Raw genomic sequence first — 15,081 nt, 5'->3', positions numbered from 1 at the left:
ACTATGCTCCTAAGTATAACAGCAGACTGAAGAAATACAAATATGAGACCAGATAAACAAACAAGCCTAATGAAAAAAAAACAAAAGTAGAAGATGCAAACACCAAATAAATAGCAAAAATACTGAAGCAAATGGCCAAACTAGAGACAGATTGTTGGTTTAATAAAGACTGGTCAATCAAGATGACTAATAGTGGACAAAACTTCATCCCTCAGCTAGACAGCAAACTCACAATGAGATTCAGCCAACAGCGCCATCATCCTGCCTCCTAGTCCAGGCTCACTTATACTTCAGAGCTCTGTGATACATTTGTCAAAAGAGATCAGTGGAAGAATGTACCCATAATTTCCAAAATCTGTAAACCTCTTGAGCCAGATTAAGAAAAAAAAGAAGGATGTCTGGGTGAAGTGCTGAGATTTCAGTTGAAAGTTGGCATGATATGTATGAGATTTTTTTTCCATCTCCGTAAGTCACTATGATATAATATCATGAACACAGCAAACCCCTGCTGTGAAAAATTTATGATTTAGCAACAACTGCAGGAGAACTGGAAAATGCGAGCAAAAGGATTTCTTAATAGAACCCTTTCTGCCCCCACTATCCATTATGACAAGTTTTTCCCCCCTGCATTAGCAAAAAAGGTGAAGTAGCTAAGACAGGGCAGGTGGCAGGTTTTATGTTCAGGTGGCCACAACAGCTTACACAGCCATGCCTGGAAAGATTTGTGTCAGGGGAAGGATTCCTCCTCAACCTCCTGAGTAGCTGTGTAATGCAACTCAGACTTTGTTTCTTCCTAGAAGAATTTCTATAAACACTTCTTTTCCTTGGGTTTATGGCTGCTCTCACAGCTCCAACATTCTGACAGTGTTCAATAGCTGCAGTGGAGCTCAGATGATTTGTGGTATGACTCTGTTTTGCAGGAAAACAATAAGCTAGCAACACTAGTGAAAGCAGGACAGGTATTCAGTTAAATAGATAACTACACAGGTCAAGGGGGCAAAGAGAATAAAATCTTTTAATGTGTCAAAAATATTGATGTTATTTGTGTGACTGTTTTGTGCTTCACGGTCATCTAACCAAAAGGATTCACAATAAAAAAAAAAAAAAAAATCACAAGCAGTGGCTTCTACCAGCTGAATACACAGGTACATACCTTCACTTATGACAAATATCCTGAGACAAATCTCCTAAGGAAACAGAACTAGCAGAAAAATAGACATTCCATCAGTGTCTCCAGTAATGATATACATTACTCTCTTTTCATGACATTCTACTTCTGCACTGATCCCAGTATGTTTTCATATGTTTATCTACACAGTGTGTCATCAGACCTGAAGACTCTAATTTTAAAATTACATTCTCTTCACAATAACAATAGATTATTTCAAGCTATTTTACATTTTCAAATTATAATCATGATGCATGAGGAGAGCATTTAAAATTGAATCTTCCAAAATCAAACCAAATTAGCTTTTAAGCAGCTAATACATTCAGCATTTTAAATTGTTAGATGACCAACACCCTCTCTTTTTTCTTAGCTAAATGCTGACACAAAAACCAAAAACAAACAAAAAACACCAAAAGAAGCAGAAGGAAATTACTTATTTCCTAAAAAAGGTGTCTCCCAGTTATTTCACCAATCCACCTGGTTTAGTCCTTACACTAAACATGCTTGTTCAGCTAAAAGGAAAGATGACATTGTATAAAAATCAACGACACAAACAAGATAGTTAAGCTCTTAGAACTACTGTCAAATGACCTTTTTACGCTTTTGACAATATATGAGGAAGTTCTGTCTTGTCACCACTTAGTCATCAATTTAAAATAAAATTAAAAAACCTAAACAACCAATAAAAACCTAGTTTCCAAAGATCAGAACAAGTTGAACTTAGCTGTCATACAACTTAGAAATGGAATCATCTAGAAGATTTATAATGCTAGGAGCTAAAGAAACAAAACAAAACAACAACAAAAAAAAAAACAAAACAAAAAACAAAACAAACAAAAAAAAACCAACCAAAAAAAACCAACAGAAAGAGAAAAAATAAAAAGACAATGACACACTAGATTGACGTATAGACCAGAGGCAGATCTTCCCTAAGTTTTTGATTACATATTGAGAGAAATACAGGCTTTAAAAGGCACAGAAAGTGCTGTAAGAGATTCTGAGAGCTCACTTCATCTCCCCATCTGCATTTTCCCAGGATAAAACAGCAACATTAAACAAAAGGTTTGTCCAGACAGACTATCCTCAAACCCCTTCTATTATGCAGATTCCACAGCCTCCCCCCAAAGAATTTATTCCAGCACTTCAGCCTCTCCTATTGTAAAGGTATTCCTAATACCTAACCCACATTTCCCCTGTAGCAACTCAAACTATTGCCCTGCTTCATCTACAGCAAACTTTACCAAAACATTATTCCTCTGTGGATCATTTTCTAACAAACTTGAAGACTACAGCCATCAATCTCCCTCAGTCTCATTTTGACCAGACCAAAACCCTCTAAACATTCAGTTTAACAGCCTGTATTTTGCAGATTTACATCTTTTTTGTTTTGCTTTTGATACGAGTCACTGGGTCCTCATCTTTCTTCACAAACCTGGTCCAAAACCACACTTTACTGCAGCTGAGGTCTCATCAGTGGTGGGGAGACCAGCAGAATTACTTAACAAAGCTTTACATAAAATGCTTCTATGATTTTAATTTACTTTTGTCTCCCAACAATACACTGATACTTCATACCCAGAACCAATCTGCAGGCTAGGCCAAAGAGGCACACATCTCCCAAATCCCTTTCTGATCTGTTGATACAGATATCATTCCAGTAAAACAAATATAGAACATCCCTGGCAAATATAGAACAACCTTAGCAGGACCAAACTCAACCGTTAGTCTGCTCTGAGCACTGGAGTAAAATCTCCAGCATTCAAATCTTGCCCATCTAAAAATCATGCAGAATATAAGTCTTAATCTTTCTGTAACAGTCACAAGCACAAACAAGTCTGAAAACTACATGGATTAAATAAAGGAAAGATACAGCTGTTGAGTAATTTGATTTTTGGCTTCAATATACAATGCCTACCTTTGCTCTTTGCAGAAACTTGGTTACTGTTCCCTAGGTCACCTCACAGCCAGTTCCCTTTTCACAAGCATTGGGAGAAATTAGACATGTCAATGAAATTAAAAATAAGATGATCCAGATTTATTTAATCCAAGATCCAATGCCTTCTCTAATGCTTAAGAGTACACCCCCAGTTCTGCATGAGGTGAGGTGTATGTGTGCACATCCACCAGTCAAACATTTTGAACAAGATGACAGCGTGGCAAGCTGTACTTGATTTAACATGTCTAGACAGCTGTAGGAACACATTATTGAAATGTAATTAGTTTAGCATTCCTACTTTTTGTTATTTCTGTACTTCATATTTTTGCTGCATTTGTATTATGTTATCCATGTATTTCACTAGTTAATACAATTTAACCTTGATATTTCATCACTTTTCAAGTACTCAGTTCTATTGTCTTGATGCAAACTGAAAGGCTTCCAAAAAAAAGCAAAACATGATCCAACTATTTAATATGACAGTAACTGAAGAGAGATATGCACTGATATTTTTGTTGCCATTCTTATTGCCACTGTTGCTATTACACACACTTCTGTAGATACCTATTTCTGACTAGCCATGTCTCTACATCTTCACATCACTTCTTCCTTTTGTCTTGCTCAGAAGCTCCTACCACAATCTTCTCCCTGCAGTCAGAACTGAGCTCTCAGACTTCCTGCTTCTATCTCACCCTTGTTTCTCTACCCTCTTTTTAAGCCCTGCTTGCTTCTTCAGCATGCTTCACAAACAGGAAAAGAAATAATTTCAAAAGAAAATTTGATGCTTCCAGGAAGGAAGAAGGTAATTGAAAAGAAAATAACTGGGAAAGTCTTTTCCCCTTCTTGATGGTATCCCTGTGATAATCTCTTCCTTGCTCCCTGTCAAGGAATAGAGCAGAAAATTCTACTGTCTTCCTCATCACCACCTCCACCACCCTCCAAAACATTTTAAAATTTTTAGTAGTGTATTCTAGGAGAGGCAAATAACCCACTCTTCAATTATCTTAATCTCAGTTTAAAATAGAGTGTGAACAGTGTACTGTTCGAAGTCATTTACTACAGCAACACTTGTTTCGTTCAAGTAGGTTTCCTCTATTAATTTTGACAAATTCCAAAAGATCTCCACTATCTGCAACACAGATTTTTTGTGTTTTGTATGGATGGCTTCACTTAAAAGTACCAAAGGAGCATATGCAGTGCTGAGATGGTTTAGAAAGACCTAACTGTGTTTACATGCCACAAGCCCTTTGCTGATAAATTCTCTCACTGACACAGCCTTTTAGAGCAAGAGAGGAAATAACAGAAATTACATTCAATTTTGTCCTCTGGAAACCCATAATGTACAAATCACATATAGATTTGAAACCTGAGGTCTCTGCCAGCTGGTTTTATCAATCACCTTTTGTCTTCCTCGTCTTTTTGACCACTACAAGGATTCTTTATATACAATCCTCACGCAATGAACATCCTATCCTTAACTACAGCCATTCTCCCTGATAATGAGATACATGACTATAATTTCCATTCACATAGTTGAGAGTGATCCAGAAAAAGGTACCAACCCAAAGAAAGCATGCAGTGTGGTTTGATGTCTGATGGAACGGCTTCAACTCATTTCAATAAACTTATTGGCCAATAATTCTTTTAATCTGCACTGCATTTATTTTAATTAATTATATTTAAATCAATTATATTTAACTAGATCCACAAATGGTTATGATGATAAAGAGCTAAATTTTAGCCTCGAGTTATACCACTTACCAGTCCTAGGTCTCTTTTCCAAGGGATGAGAGAAATTGATTGCATGGAGCAAGCAGAACATTGAACAGGACTGTGCCCAACCCATTCAAAAGTAAATGCTGATGACCTAAGACTGCTTAGCTCAAGACTGCTTAGTTGAGGGCTCAGACACTTTTCTTTGAAGAACTCTGTGACTTCACTACAGCTGGATTCCAGATACCACTATGACTGCTATAGCAGTCCTTGGGGAACCTAATCCTGCAGGAGAGTTCAGCTGAGTGTACTTCTAAGGATAGGCAGGCAGTCAAGTGCTTCAGCTGCAATTTCAAATATGAATTACACAAAATATTAGCACCCAGATGGCCTGTCTTTTCCAGAGTGCAGTACTTGTCCTGAAACAGAACTTCAAGCTCTTCAAGAGACTCACGCTGGAGTTCATATCAGTGCTTCAGGTTTGGGGCTGGATACTACTCCAGCTGTAAGCATAGCTTTCAGGTGAACAAGCCTTTTTAAGCTTCCATTCAAATTATCCAGCTTCTTAGGTACTTAAGCACACCTGGCCACAAAAGGCTTTCACTTAAGTAACAAAGGCCCAAAAGCCACATTTAGACACAGACATCATCTAAGGCACAGAGTTAGGGTTAGGGTTACAATCCTCATCTCAGCTGTAGTAAAGCAGCAGTAACTTCACAGCCCAACACAAGCAATTTTCCACTGATGAAAGCTGCTGCAACACACACTCTGATAATGAAGTCAACATCTTTACACACAAACTTACAACCATAAAGGAGCTTTAATAATACCAGCTAAATACTATGCCATTGTCCACTTTATCAACAGGACTCTTTCACAAGGTGCTCTGAATTTGGTCTTAGACATTGAGAATGAGACTCACTGCCACCTGAAATTATGTCACTCATCTCAAATTATGCCTTTTGCCTAAGGTCATTACTTAGGCTTCTTTCACAACAATAATACAAATATTAGACAATAGTATTACAAGTCTCAAGCTGGAAGAGCACTTCTCAAGAAAATAAATAACTTGCCAAGAAAATAAATTCTTGAGATAGAGTTTCCCCCTCCCAACATACACAACATTCCCTCAAAAGAGAAAAAAGTCTAAATTGCAAGAGTCAATGTTCATCATTTCTAGGAAGAATAGGGAATAAATATTAAATTAATATTACCTTACTAAAGTATATCCACTTGACATTTCATTTCCTGAAGGGAAAAAAAAAGCACTAGGGAAGTCAACAAACTGTAAACAGTGACAAAGGACAGGACATCATGGAATTAAGTTATAAATTAATACAGCCGCCTCTGCATGCTGAATCACCATTAAAAATCTTCTCTCTCAGCAGTACATGAAGCCAAGATCTTTTTTTTTCTCCTTAATTTTCTGAACAGGGGAAAAAATGACAATAGACATAAGGATGTCACTGATTCTGAAATCTCAGCTTCACAGAGTATGAACATTTGTACAGTAATTTTTTTGTCAACATTTGTTCATTCCTTCTAGCATAGGCAATGGCACTGACAGAAGAGCACTTTCATGTCTCCTATGAAGAAAACCAGACTCAGCTACTTGAAACAATCAGAATCAATTCTTGATATCAAAGACTTGTATTACAGCAACTCTGGAGTAGACAGGCTAAGGGACTTTTAATGTTTAATTGTGTGGGTTCAATAGGTCTCTATATCCACCTAAATTAACATTTTTTAAACATCATAAAGGCATTCCCCTACAGAATTTTCTGGAAAATCTCCTCTTATCTTCTTGAGAAATTTTTGCTTTTGGAGCCAATACTCTTTCATCTCAGAAGCTGAGATGCATTTGTCTCAGTCTGTGTTTTCCCCCAGCAATTACACACTTTGAACTGATTTTAATTCTGTTTGCCAGATCACCATGTTTTTCCAACATTCTTCTTCATTCTGCTGTATATCAGTCTCTGTATTTTAAAGCATGGAGATGGGAATTCATTTTTGGGTGAACGCAACATTTAAAATAGTTTCTATAAAAGCACCAGCAGCCTTTGCCTGTCAGGCAGACATTTAATTTCTAGTGAGCTCAGGGCCATAAAATCTTTTCAGAGTCCAGAGAGAAAAATACAGTATGTTTGGGGGGGGTGCTGATTTTCTGGCCTCCTCAACTGTGAGCCCTTTATAGACACACAAACAATCATGAAGACAGCTTAGCAAGAGCATTGTTAGAATGCCTACAGCAACAGTATACTGAGTGAAATAGCTTGTATTTATACAGAGCTATTCTGTCTCCAAGGTTTTCAAAGAACTCCATAGTCTTTTATAATTGCTAAATAAACTGCATTCATTTGTTAGTTATTTTTTCAGAATTTGTCACTCTATTTTTTGAAGAAAAAGCAAAGTAAATGTGCTGCTTGGTTTGCTAGAGTTAGCTGTATTAATGTGAATCCACATAACTCAATTTATACCTAGAATTTAGCCTATTGTTTCCAAGTCTTGCTGGAATCAAAAGTAAACTTTAACTGGCTGTTACGAATCACCATACTGTTCAACAGCAGGAAGAATAATGCTCTGAAATGGCAGAGAGGAAAAGAATGCTTCACACTAAAATTGTTCTTTGAAAAGCCTCAGTGCTCTTTGACCCTGATGCTGACAGGAACAAAATTTTATCTTAAACTTTTTAGCTTGTCTCTTAAAAATCCCTTCTGCTCTGGAATGAGAGCACCGACTTTGAACACATGTGCATTTGAGAAAATGAAACAAAAAAGTCCCCAACATTTATACACTTACCCCATTCCCTTGCAACTGACTATGTACAATTTTAGGAGCAATACATGAATGTCAGTTGCCATGAGTGACTGAAGCAAATTTGACTCTACATTCCCTCCAAACAGACTATGTTGTAATCGCTCAGTTATTCCTTAATGTTAGTCTTCTAAGTGTTCATTCTGGTTTCACTCACCTCATTCTGCTGGCTGTACCTTGCTCAGAGTGTAGCCTTGAGATCCTCCCTCATCTCCAAATTTCCCAAAACTTCTAGTTGGGAACATTACCACTGTTTAACTCTAATATCCATAAATACATTGATAGGCACAAGTTACAAGGATCACAATGCAATGATCTAGTTAAGACAAGCCAGAGAGAGAATTATTTTGCTGTTTATGAAGAGCAGTTCCAGAAAGCAGTAACAAGAATGGTGGAAAGAGTATCTGACCCAGTGAAGATCAGAGGGAGTTTTTCCTCCAAAGTCTGAACTTGGGTAGAACGTCAAATCATACAGATGTATTTATATGCAACACATATCATAGCTCTGTGTGCACTTTTTTAAGCAGTAAAATATTTATGCCTTTTGCAGCTGTTTACCCATACTTCCTGGCAGGGAAATACTATTATTATGAAGTAAGTGTCACTTAATGAAGTCAGAATGGTGCAGTTGCACAAAAATAGTTTAAATTGGAATTTCAAAGTGACACCTGGGATTTGCTCAAATCAACCTCTGAAGTCATCAGTGAAGCCAGCACATGTAATTACATATAAACTTACAGAGGAGCTTCACCAAGTTACCAATGTATTGTGCTGCCAATGGAGGAAAGCTCTTGTTATGCCAAATTTGGAACAGGGTATTCTGTTCAGCCCATCACAACTATAAGTGCTGGGACATTTTCTTCCACATTAAGCTTATTTCATGTGTATAAACTTATGTAAAATATGATGTAATATAATGTAGCCACAGTTAGAGGAGTTACACAACTTTCATATTGTTTCAGCTTCATCCTTACACAAGAATTTAAGAGTTGTCCACAGAACCATGAACAGATCCTAAGAGTCCAAAAGCCATACAGGCATATTTGTCCAACTTCCAGCCACAACACATACAACTAAGACACAGTAGGGTGCTGCAAGCCCAAGTTCACTAAACCTTATGTAACCTTTACTACTTAAATTCAAGACATGGTTTTCATTTACTACCTAAAGTAGAGACAACTTCTCTTTAATGAATTTTATAAAGAATTTTGGTGAAGACCAAAACAACCCAATCTACCTAGAAGAAAGTAGTTTTCCATAGTACTTAATTTTAGCAACTTAACATATAACTTCAATTGCAAAATTCACATACTTCTCACATTGTCTTCCTGAATAGAGAGATTAGTCTCGTTTTCTTTCTTATCCTCTTTTCTTCCTTGGGATAACTTCATTATACAAACACATGCCTGATTTACTTCACATAATACAATTCCAGTTGTAGGTAAAGTACTCTTGAGTTTTTCTTCGGCGCTCAGTGCATTCTGTGGTTGCCTCAGTCACTAATTAATACATTTTCTTAATGTGCCTCTAAAACAGGGAAGTAGTGGCATCCTCATTGTGCTTATGAGGAACCATACCCTGGTGAGAGGGTGTACAAAATTGTCTTCAACATGCAGGCAACACCAGACAATTGATTTCAGAAGCAGAAAATTCACTATTTTCAGCTCAATGGGCAAAATGCACAGTGCCACTAAACACTAGCCCACAGACATCTCAGGCTGGAAAATGAAGCGTGTATTTAAATGCATTTTCTGAAGAACCATATAGCAACCAGAAGTGGATAGAGTGAAACTGAAAACTTCCTAGCCTCTTCCAGCTGCAGTAAGAAGTTCTTACAATAGCTAAGTTGAAGGGAATTCCAAAAAGACTACATTTAGAATCTATTCACTATCATATACATTTTAGGCCAATAGAAACCATACAAAATTCCTTTAACAAATTTTCTTCAGCACTGCATTTATAAATCCAGGGATATAAGCACTGATATTTAGAGGATTCATGCTCAGATGACTAGTGGTTACTATTTAACAGTGCCATTAAGGAACTAGTGGGAACTGTCTGAGGTAGATGTACCTGAATTACTAAAAAAAAAAATCTTCCTACTGTTTCATGGACTATCAGGTTGCAAATAGAATTTTATAGCTGAAATTTCTGTGCTGCTGCCATTGCTACTAGTAGAGAATTTTTCACTCTGAGGTTCCAAATATTTAGGCAGATTACAGGAGAAGTGTGACAGTACATTTAAACAAATAATACATCCCTTGAGAATTACTCAGAGTTTGTATCCCACAGGAGAGAAGTTCAAAATGCTTGACAGTAGAAATGCTACCTGCTACTGGCAGGTAACTCAATTTCACATCCCAGGGTGATTTAAATGCTAAAATTGCAACCCCTGTGGCTTGCTGAATTTTCCAGCTCTGTTGATATGATACATAACCTTACAGTAAAATTCAGCTTAAAAGCCAAAAGAATAAACTATTTACTGTTTTTAATAAGAGTACTATACTGCATGTTCTGAGCATTATCAGAAGTGAAACTGCTTACAAATGCACCAGAGCAAAAATTCCAGAAAGCATCTTGAATGAATTTTAATTGAAAAATGTTTAATGTGACATAACTTTAATGTTTTTTACCCCAGTATATCCAAAAGCTCATCTGACAACACTGTGATCGGGCATTTAAACATGACTGACTTCCTATAAATCAGAAGATGCTCAGAAGCACTTGGTCATGTTTGGCAGTTTTCTTCCCAGTGTACCAGTACCCCACATCTCATTTGTTTCTAGCAGGACAGACCTGTCCCTAAAGGTAACAAAAGACTGATACTTGTTCCAGGTTCAAGACTACCCATTTTATATCACTGGATTGAAACAATCTATAGAAGTCCAGAAAAATCAAAACCAACTGCAGCTACAGCTAGAGAAGTTAAGTTTACTCTATGGGGTACATTTTTCACAATTGCCAGTGTCTGGCACAGTGTTAATATTTTGAAGTAAAATGCATAGAAATGCTCATAAAAACCCAACAGAATGAGTAGCTTTGCACTCCATGTTTATTGATAGCCTTGAACTCTTAGGCAATGCTACCAAGTATTACCTGGCTACTCTTCTCATCTCTAAAGAAATTTTATTTAATATTACCATAAAAAAAAAAGTTGTGAAGCACTTTCTGGCCTCTGCTTTTTAATAAAATTATTACATTTTCCCCCTCTTCCTTTTCAAGTATCTCCATATGGCCATTACCAATTCCTCTGCTCAATGAAGTAAGAGTCTGTCCCATTAAATAAGATTATACATTTAAGAGCAATTACAAAACACCATGAGATCATCAGCCACACTCATAAATTAGCTAGACAATGAACATCAACCATAAGCATGAACTAATTCACACAGTCCATCTCTGGTCAAAACAGGACTAAGAACTGCATATTCATGGTTATCACAGGACACCTGACATGAGGTTTCAGATCCTAATCTTACCTCACCATAGTTAATTCAAACATCCCTAACATTAAAATACTGACAGCTGAAATTTTAACTCAATTTTTATGAAAACAAGCAGTCTTCTAATCTTCAAGTTCATCCCAGTACCTCCAGAAACCAGAAAACCCAAACAGATATGGCAGGCCAAGTTCTAGGTCTCCTGTTCAGGCTAGCAGTACATAATCCTAGACTCCAACAACATGCAGCTCAAACTGCACTCTGTACTAGCAGATATCTGAACTGCTTCATCAGAAATTGCTGTCACCAAATCCCACCTCACAGATGTAGAAAACAGGTGGAAAAGGTAATGAGACTAGTTTTTAGGCTGACAGAGAGCTCAGAATCGCAAATTTTGACAAAATCCAAATAGCTTGCATTTTACCTCTGAGTCAACACTTAAGTCATGGCTGACCTTATCAGGCCATAGAAACTCTTTTTACTACTTGTCCTCTGGCTGTTTTAGGATTCACAAGCTTTTCAATAAGGGTAGAATGTTTTACTAATGCACTGCTCAATAAGGGGCTTATTAGAATTTGATAAAAACCAGTCCAGTCTTCAGCTCTTGGTTTTCCTTCTCCTAGTCATGTCCCTCAGAGCACTGTAAGTAACAGTGGACTCAAATAAGCTAGAAAGAGCTAGAAGCACTGGCTCCCTCGTCTTACAGCTGCATAGTCTTCTCCTTATGCTACCACAGAAGGAAAAAAACCAACTCACAGAATCCATCCATTTAGTGGCAGTTTGATACTTGTGAGTACCACTGAGTGTATTGAATGTAGAATGACTTAAACAGCCTGAAAAATGGAGCCAATAGGAAAGATGATTTTTTTTTTTTTTGGTCAGAATCCAGCCTGGAACAGTCACACCAAATACTGGAGAACTATAAAACCTGGAATTTGTAAACCTTTGACTAATAAGAGTCATGAGAGATGGTCACAATCCAATCCCAGTGGCCATTAATATTTTATTTGAAAGAAAACAACTGCTGACTGGAAAAAAAGCAGTATTATCTTATTTATAAAAGAGACTACTGCTTGATGTTGACAGTGTGACTAAAAAAAAATATAAATTTTTCTGAAACTTCTAAGAAAGGGAGATAGTGCTTTGCAAGAAGTATACTTCACCACTCTGAAAATATTAATTGAAAGACCTCCAGCTGCCCACTGTTCTTCCCATTAGAGCCAATAGTCTTATTTACCATCAACAAACTTACATTTGAAGAAAAGGAAGCAGGGAGTTGCATTGAAGTGTAAATGGACAGACCATAAAGATGAGCAATGCAGAAATGCAAATATACACAAAGGAATTCTAGGTAAAGATTTAGAAGGAAAGTCTCTTCCCTAAAACCTCAGCAGAACATAATTCTTTGTGCTACAGCAAAGGAAGTCTGTCAGGAGACTGCAAGTACCTAAAGGTCTCAATGTTAATCAGTCCATTATTCAGCTGCAGGAACTTTTCTCCAAATCAAGCCAGCAGACGTTCTGTAATACCTAACCCATAATTCATCAAGCTCTTAATCTTCTAAGCCAAAACTTGTCCTCAAGCTCTGCACACAATGGGGCATGAGCCAAGGCCACAAGCTGGGCACCTACACAATCTTTTTTTTATAAATATGAAGCAGAAACTCTCAGACAGCTCCATACTGTGCAGAAGTTCATAAACACGTAATAAATTAAATATAGAGAAAAATAGTCACCAATGAGACCACAGTCCTGAACTCCAGCTCTCCAAAAAGGTATCCATCATACTGACACTGACTACACTCATAGATGTGCCTATTCTAGCAAAGCATTCACAAAGCACCCTTTTCTGAAGAAGAACTATTATCTAGAAACAACATGATAAATTTTCAACAGCAAATCAGATTCAATTGTTTTTCTCATCCAGGAAATCTGTTTTGTTTCTGCACAAAATGCAGAATATTGGAGCATTTGCTAACCTAAGAAATCTCACATAGAGTTGTTTTAACCTTTCTCTGTCTTCAAGTGTTACTGCAGAAAATTTCAAGATCTTAAAAAAAGCAGGGAGTGGGGGCTTTGTGGGGGGAGAGAAGGGAATATGCTTTTTTTGTACTCACATCGCAAAGGGGATGCAGGTTGATCCTGGCCCAGCCTCAGTGGTAATGAGCCCTCAGTGGACTGCTCTCCTGAAATCACGTTTTTTACTGGATAGTATTTGGGCTTAATCACATATTCCTGTGTTTGGCCATGATGAAGATTCATCATTAATGTCTGAGATGAAAGGGGTATCATCCTGTTTTGGAAAGAGATAGAAAAGACAAAACAATGTAAGAATTAATAAATTAGACTTAGAAACTACTTGTAAAAAAATTGAAGACACATTCAACTGTACTCCAAATTCTCAAAATACAGTTTGGGAAACCTACTACCTTAGAAGTAAGCACCTAATTTTCCAAGCATTTAGCACCCTTATTGTCTTGTCAGCTCAAACTCCTAAGAAAGAAAGACTGCAGGGATTATATAACTTTCTTTTTAACATGGCAAGAGAAATATCATGGACAGCTCAGAAAACAGAAGGAACAGGGAAAAGCCCTGATCAAAATGAGTTGCAGCTCACATTTGTTAACACTGAGCTTTCCAAATAGGGCAGAGAAGCAATAGTGCATTCAAACCTTATTCCATTTTTTACAACTCTCATTCCATAGAAGGTATATTAAGTAGAACCTAAACCCATCTGACTTTTCCCTTCTGTTCCCAGAAATCATTACCTTCTTCAGCATATCCCTCTAGCAAAAGAGCAAAGCACTGCTCCTCTTCCCCTTTTTCAGATGTTTCTCACCTAATCACAAGGTTTGTGTCCCAGAGTCACATTACTTTGCCCATCCACTTTCTCTTAGCCTGCACTATTGAACATCTCTGACAAATGTCCCATAGCCACAAATGTCCCATGACCACATGGCCTCCCTAAACAGCAAAACCATTTTCCCTTCCTGTTAAACAAGAAGATTCCTTCAAGCTCAGGATTCTCTCACTGCTAATCCTGACTCATATGTTTAGATTCCTCCCTATGACCTCAGCTTTTCACTGCACAAGGCCATACCAACTTACAATAACAATTCCCTCCTCTCCCTATCAAAAAGTCCTTGGTTATTTAGCAACCATCAGCAGTAGGAATAATTTCTTCACTAACAAACTGGCCTTCACTCTTCCAGCATTTTGTAAGGCAGCAGACTGGCCAGCTCTTAGCTACACGCAATGAAACTGCAAGCTGCTTTGGGACCCCAAGGCTGAAGAATCCCACCATCTAGCAAGTAAGAAATCTACTAATAACACACCTTCAAGCAGTCATAGCTGGTGCACATCAGATTGTAATGACACACACGCCTTGGAGAGTAGAATCAATTACTAACCTAGTAACAGTGGCTATCAGGACTGCATCATCCTTTGATCAAATGAAGGCATACAGGGTGGGATGCTGTAAGCCTCCTTTACTGCATTCTCAGCTGAGAGTCTGTAACTAGTTCGGTCTTCAAAAATGGAAAAATGGGAAAAAAGTTATGGGATTTGAAACAATCATCCCTCAGAGCCACAGTTCTGCAGGGTAAATAACTGTCCTCTGAGAATAAGTCATGAACCCTATATTATAAAGGACAGCTGAACAGCACTTCCCCACAGAGGTGAGACTGCAGAGTTTAAGAACTTAGATGACTACTGAATTGTTTTCTAACATGTGGAGCCTGAGCCAGCCCCTATCTCCAAAGCAATGCCTAACTCCTTGGTCATGTTATTCAAGATGCTTAGTAACTGCTGTAGCCAATGGATTTGTGGTTAGAACAAACAATGGGGTTTTGTCCTACACAGATGCTCTTTTTCTCAAACTGATCCAAGTTAACAAGAGCATTCATTAATAGTGACATTCTAAGCCTCCTATGTAGAACAGAAACATAACTGCTCAGGCTGTCTCCAAGTCAATGTTTCTAATACAGTACTTACACAGTCTCATTACATTCA

At 37.6% G+C, this 15,081-nt stretch overlaps 1 protein-coding gene across 6 annotated transcripts in view; it reads right to left on the bottom strand.

The window, feature by feature from the left end:
- The window catches only part of LTBP1 (latent transforming growth factor beta binding protein 1), a 189,435-nt gene that overhangs the window by 128,122 nt on the left and 46,232 nt on the right, over positions 1–15,081 (bottom strand). For all 6 annotated transcript variants that reach the window (XM_071429915.1, XM_071429922.1, XM_071429938.1 and 3 more), the window contains exon 4: positions 13,188–13,363. In XM_071429915.1, coding sequence (XP_071286016.1) covers positions 13,188–13,363 — 176 coding nt within the window. The remainder of the gene's footprint in view (positions 1–13,187; positions 13,364–15,081) is intronic.

This window comes from Agelaius tricolor, unplaced genomic scaffold (genome assembly GCF_023055355.1).
Source record: "Agelaius tricolor isolate 1412-34295 unplaced genomic scaffold, bAgeTri1.0.p SCAF_1, whole genome shotgun sequence".
Classification (NCBI taxonomy): domain Eukaryota; kingdom Metazoa; phylum Chordata; class Aves; order Passeriformes; family Icteridae; genus Agelaius; species Agelaius tricolor.
The sequence above is the reverse complement of the archived record's forward strand: the minus strand, read 5'-3'. Positions and strand labels throughout refer to the sequence as shown.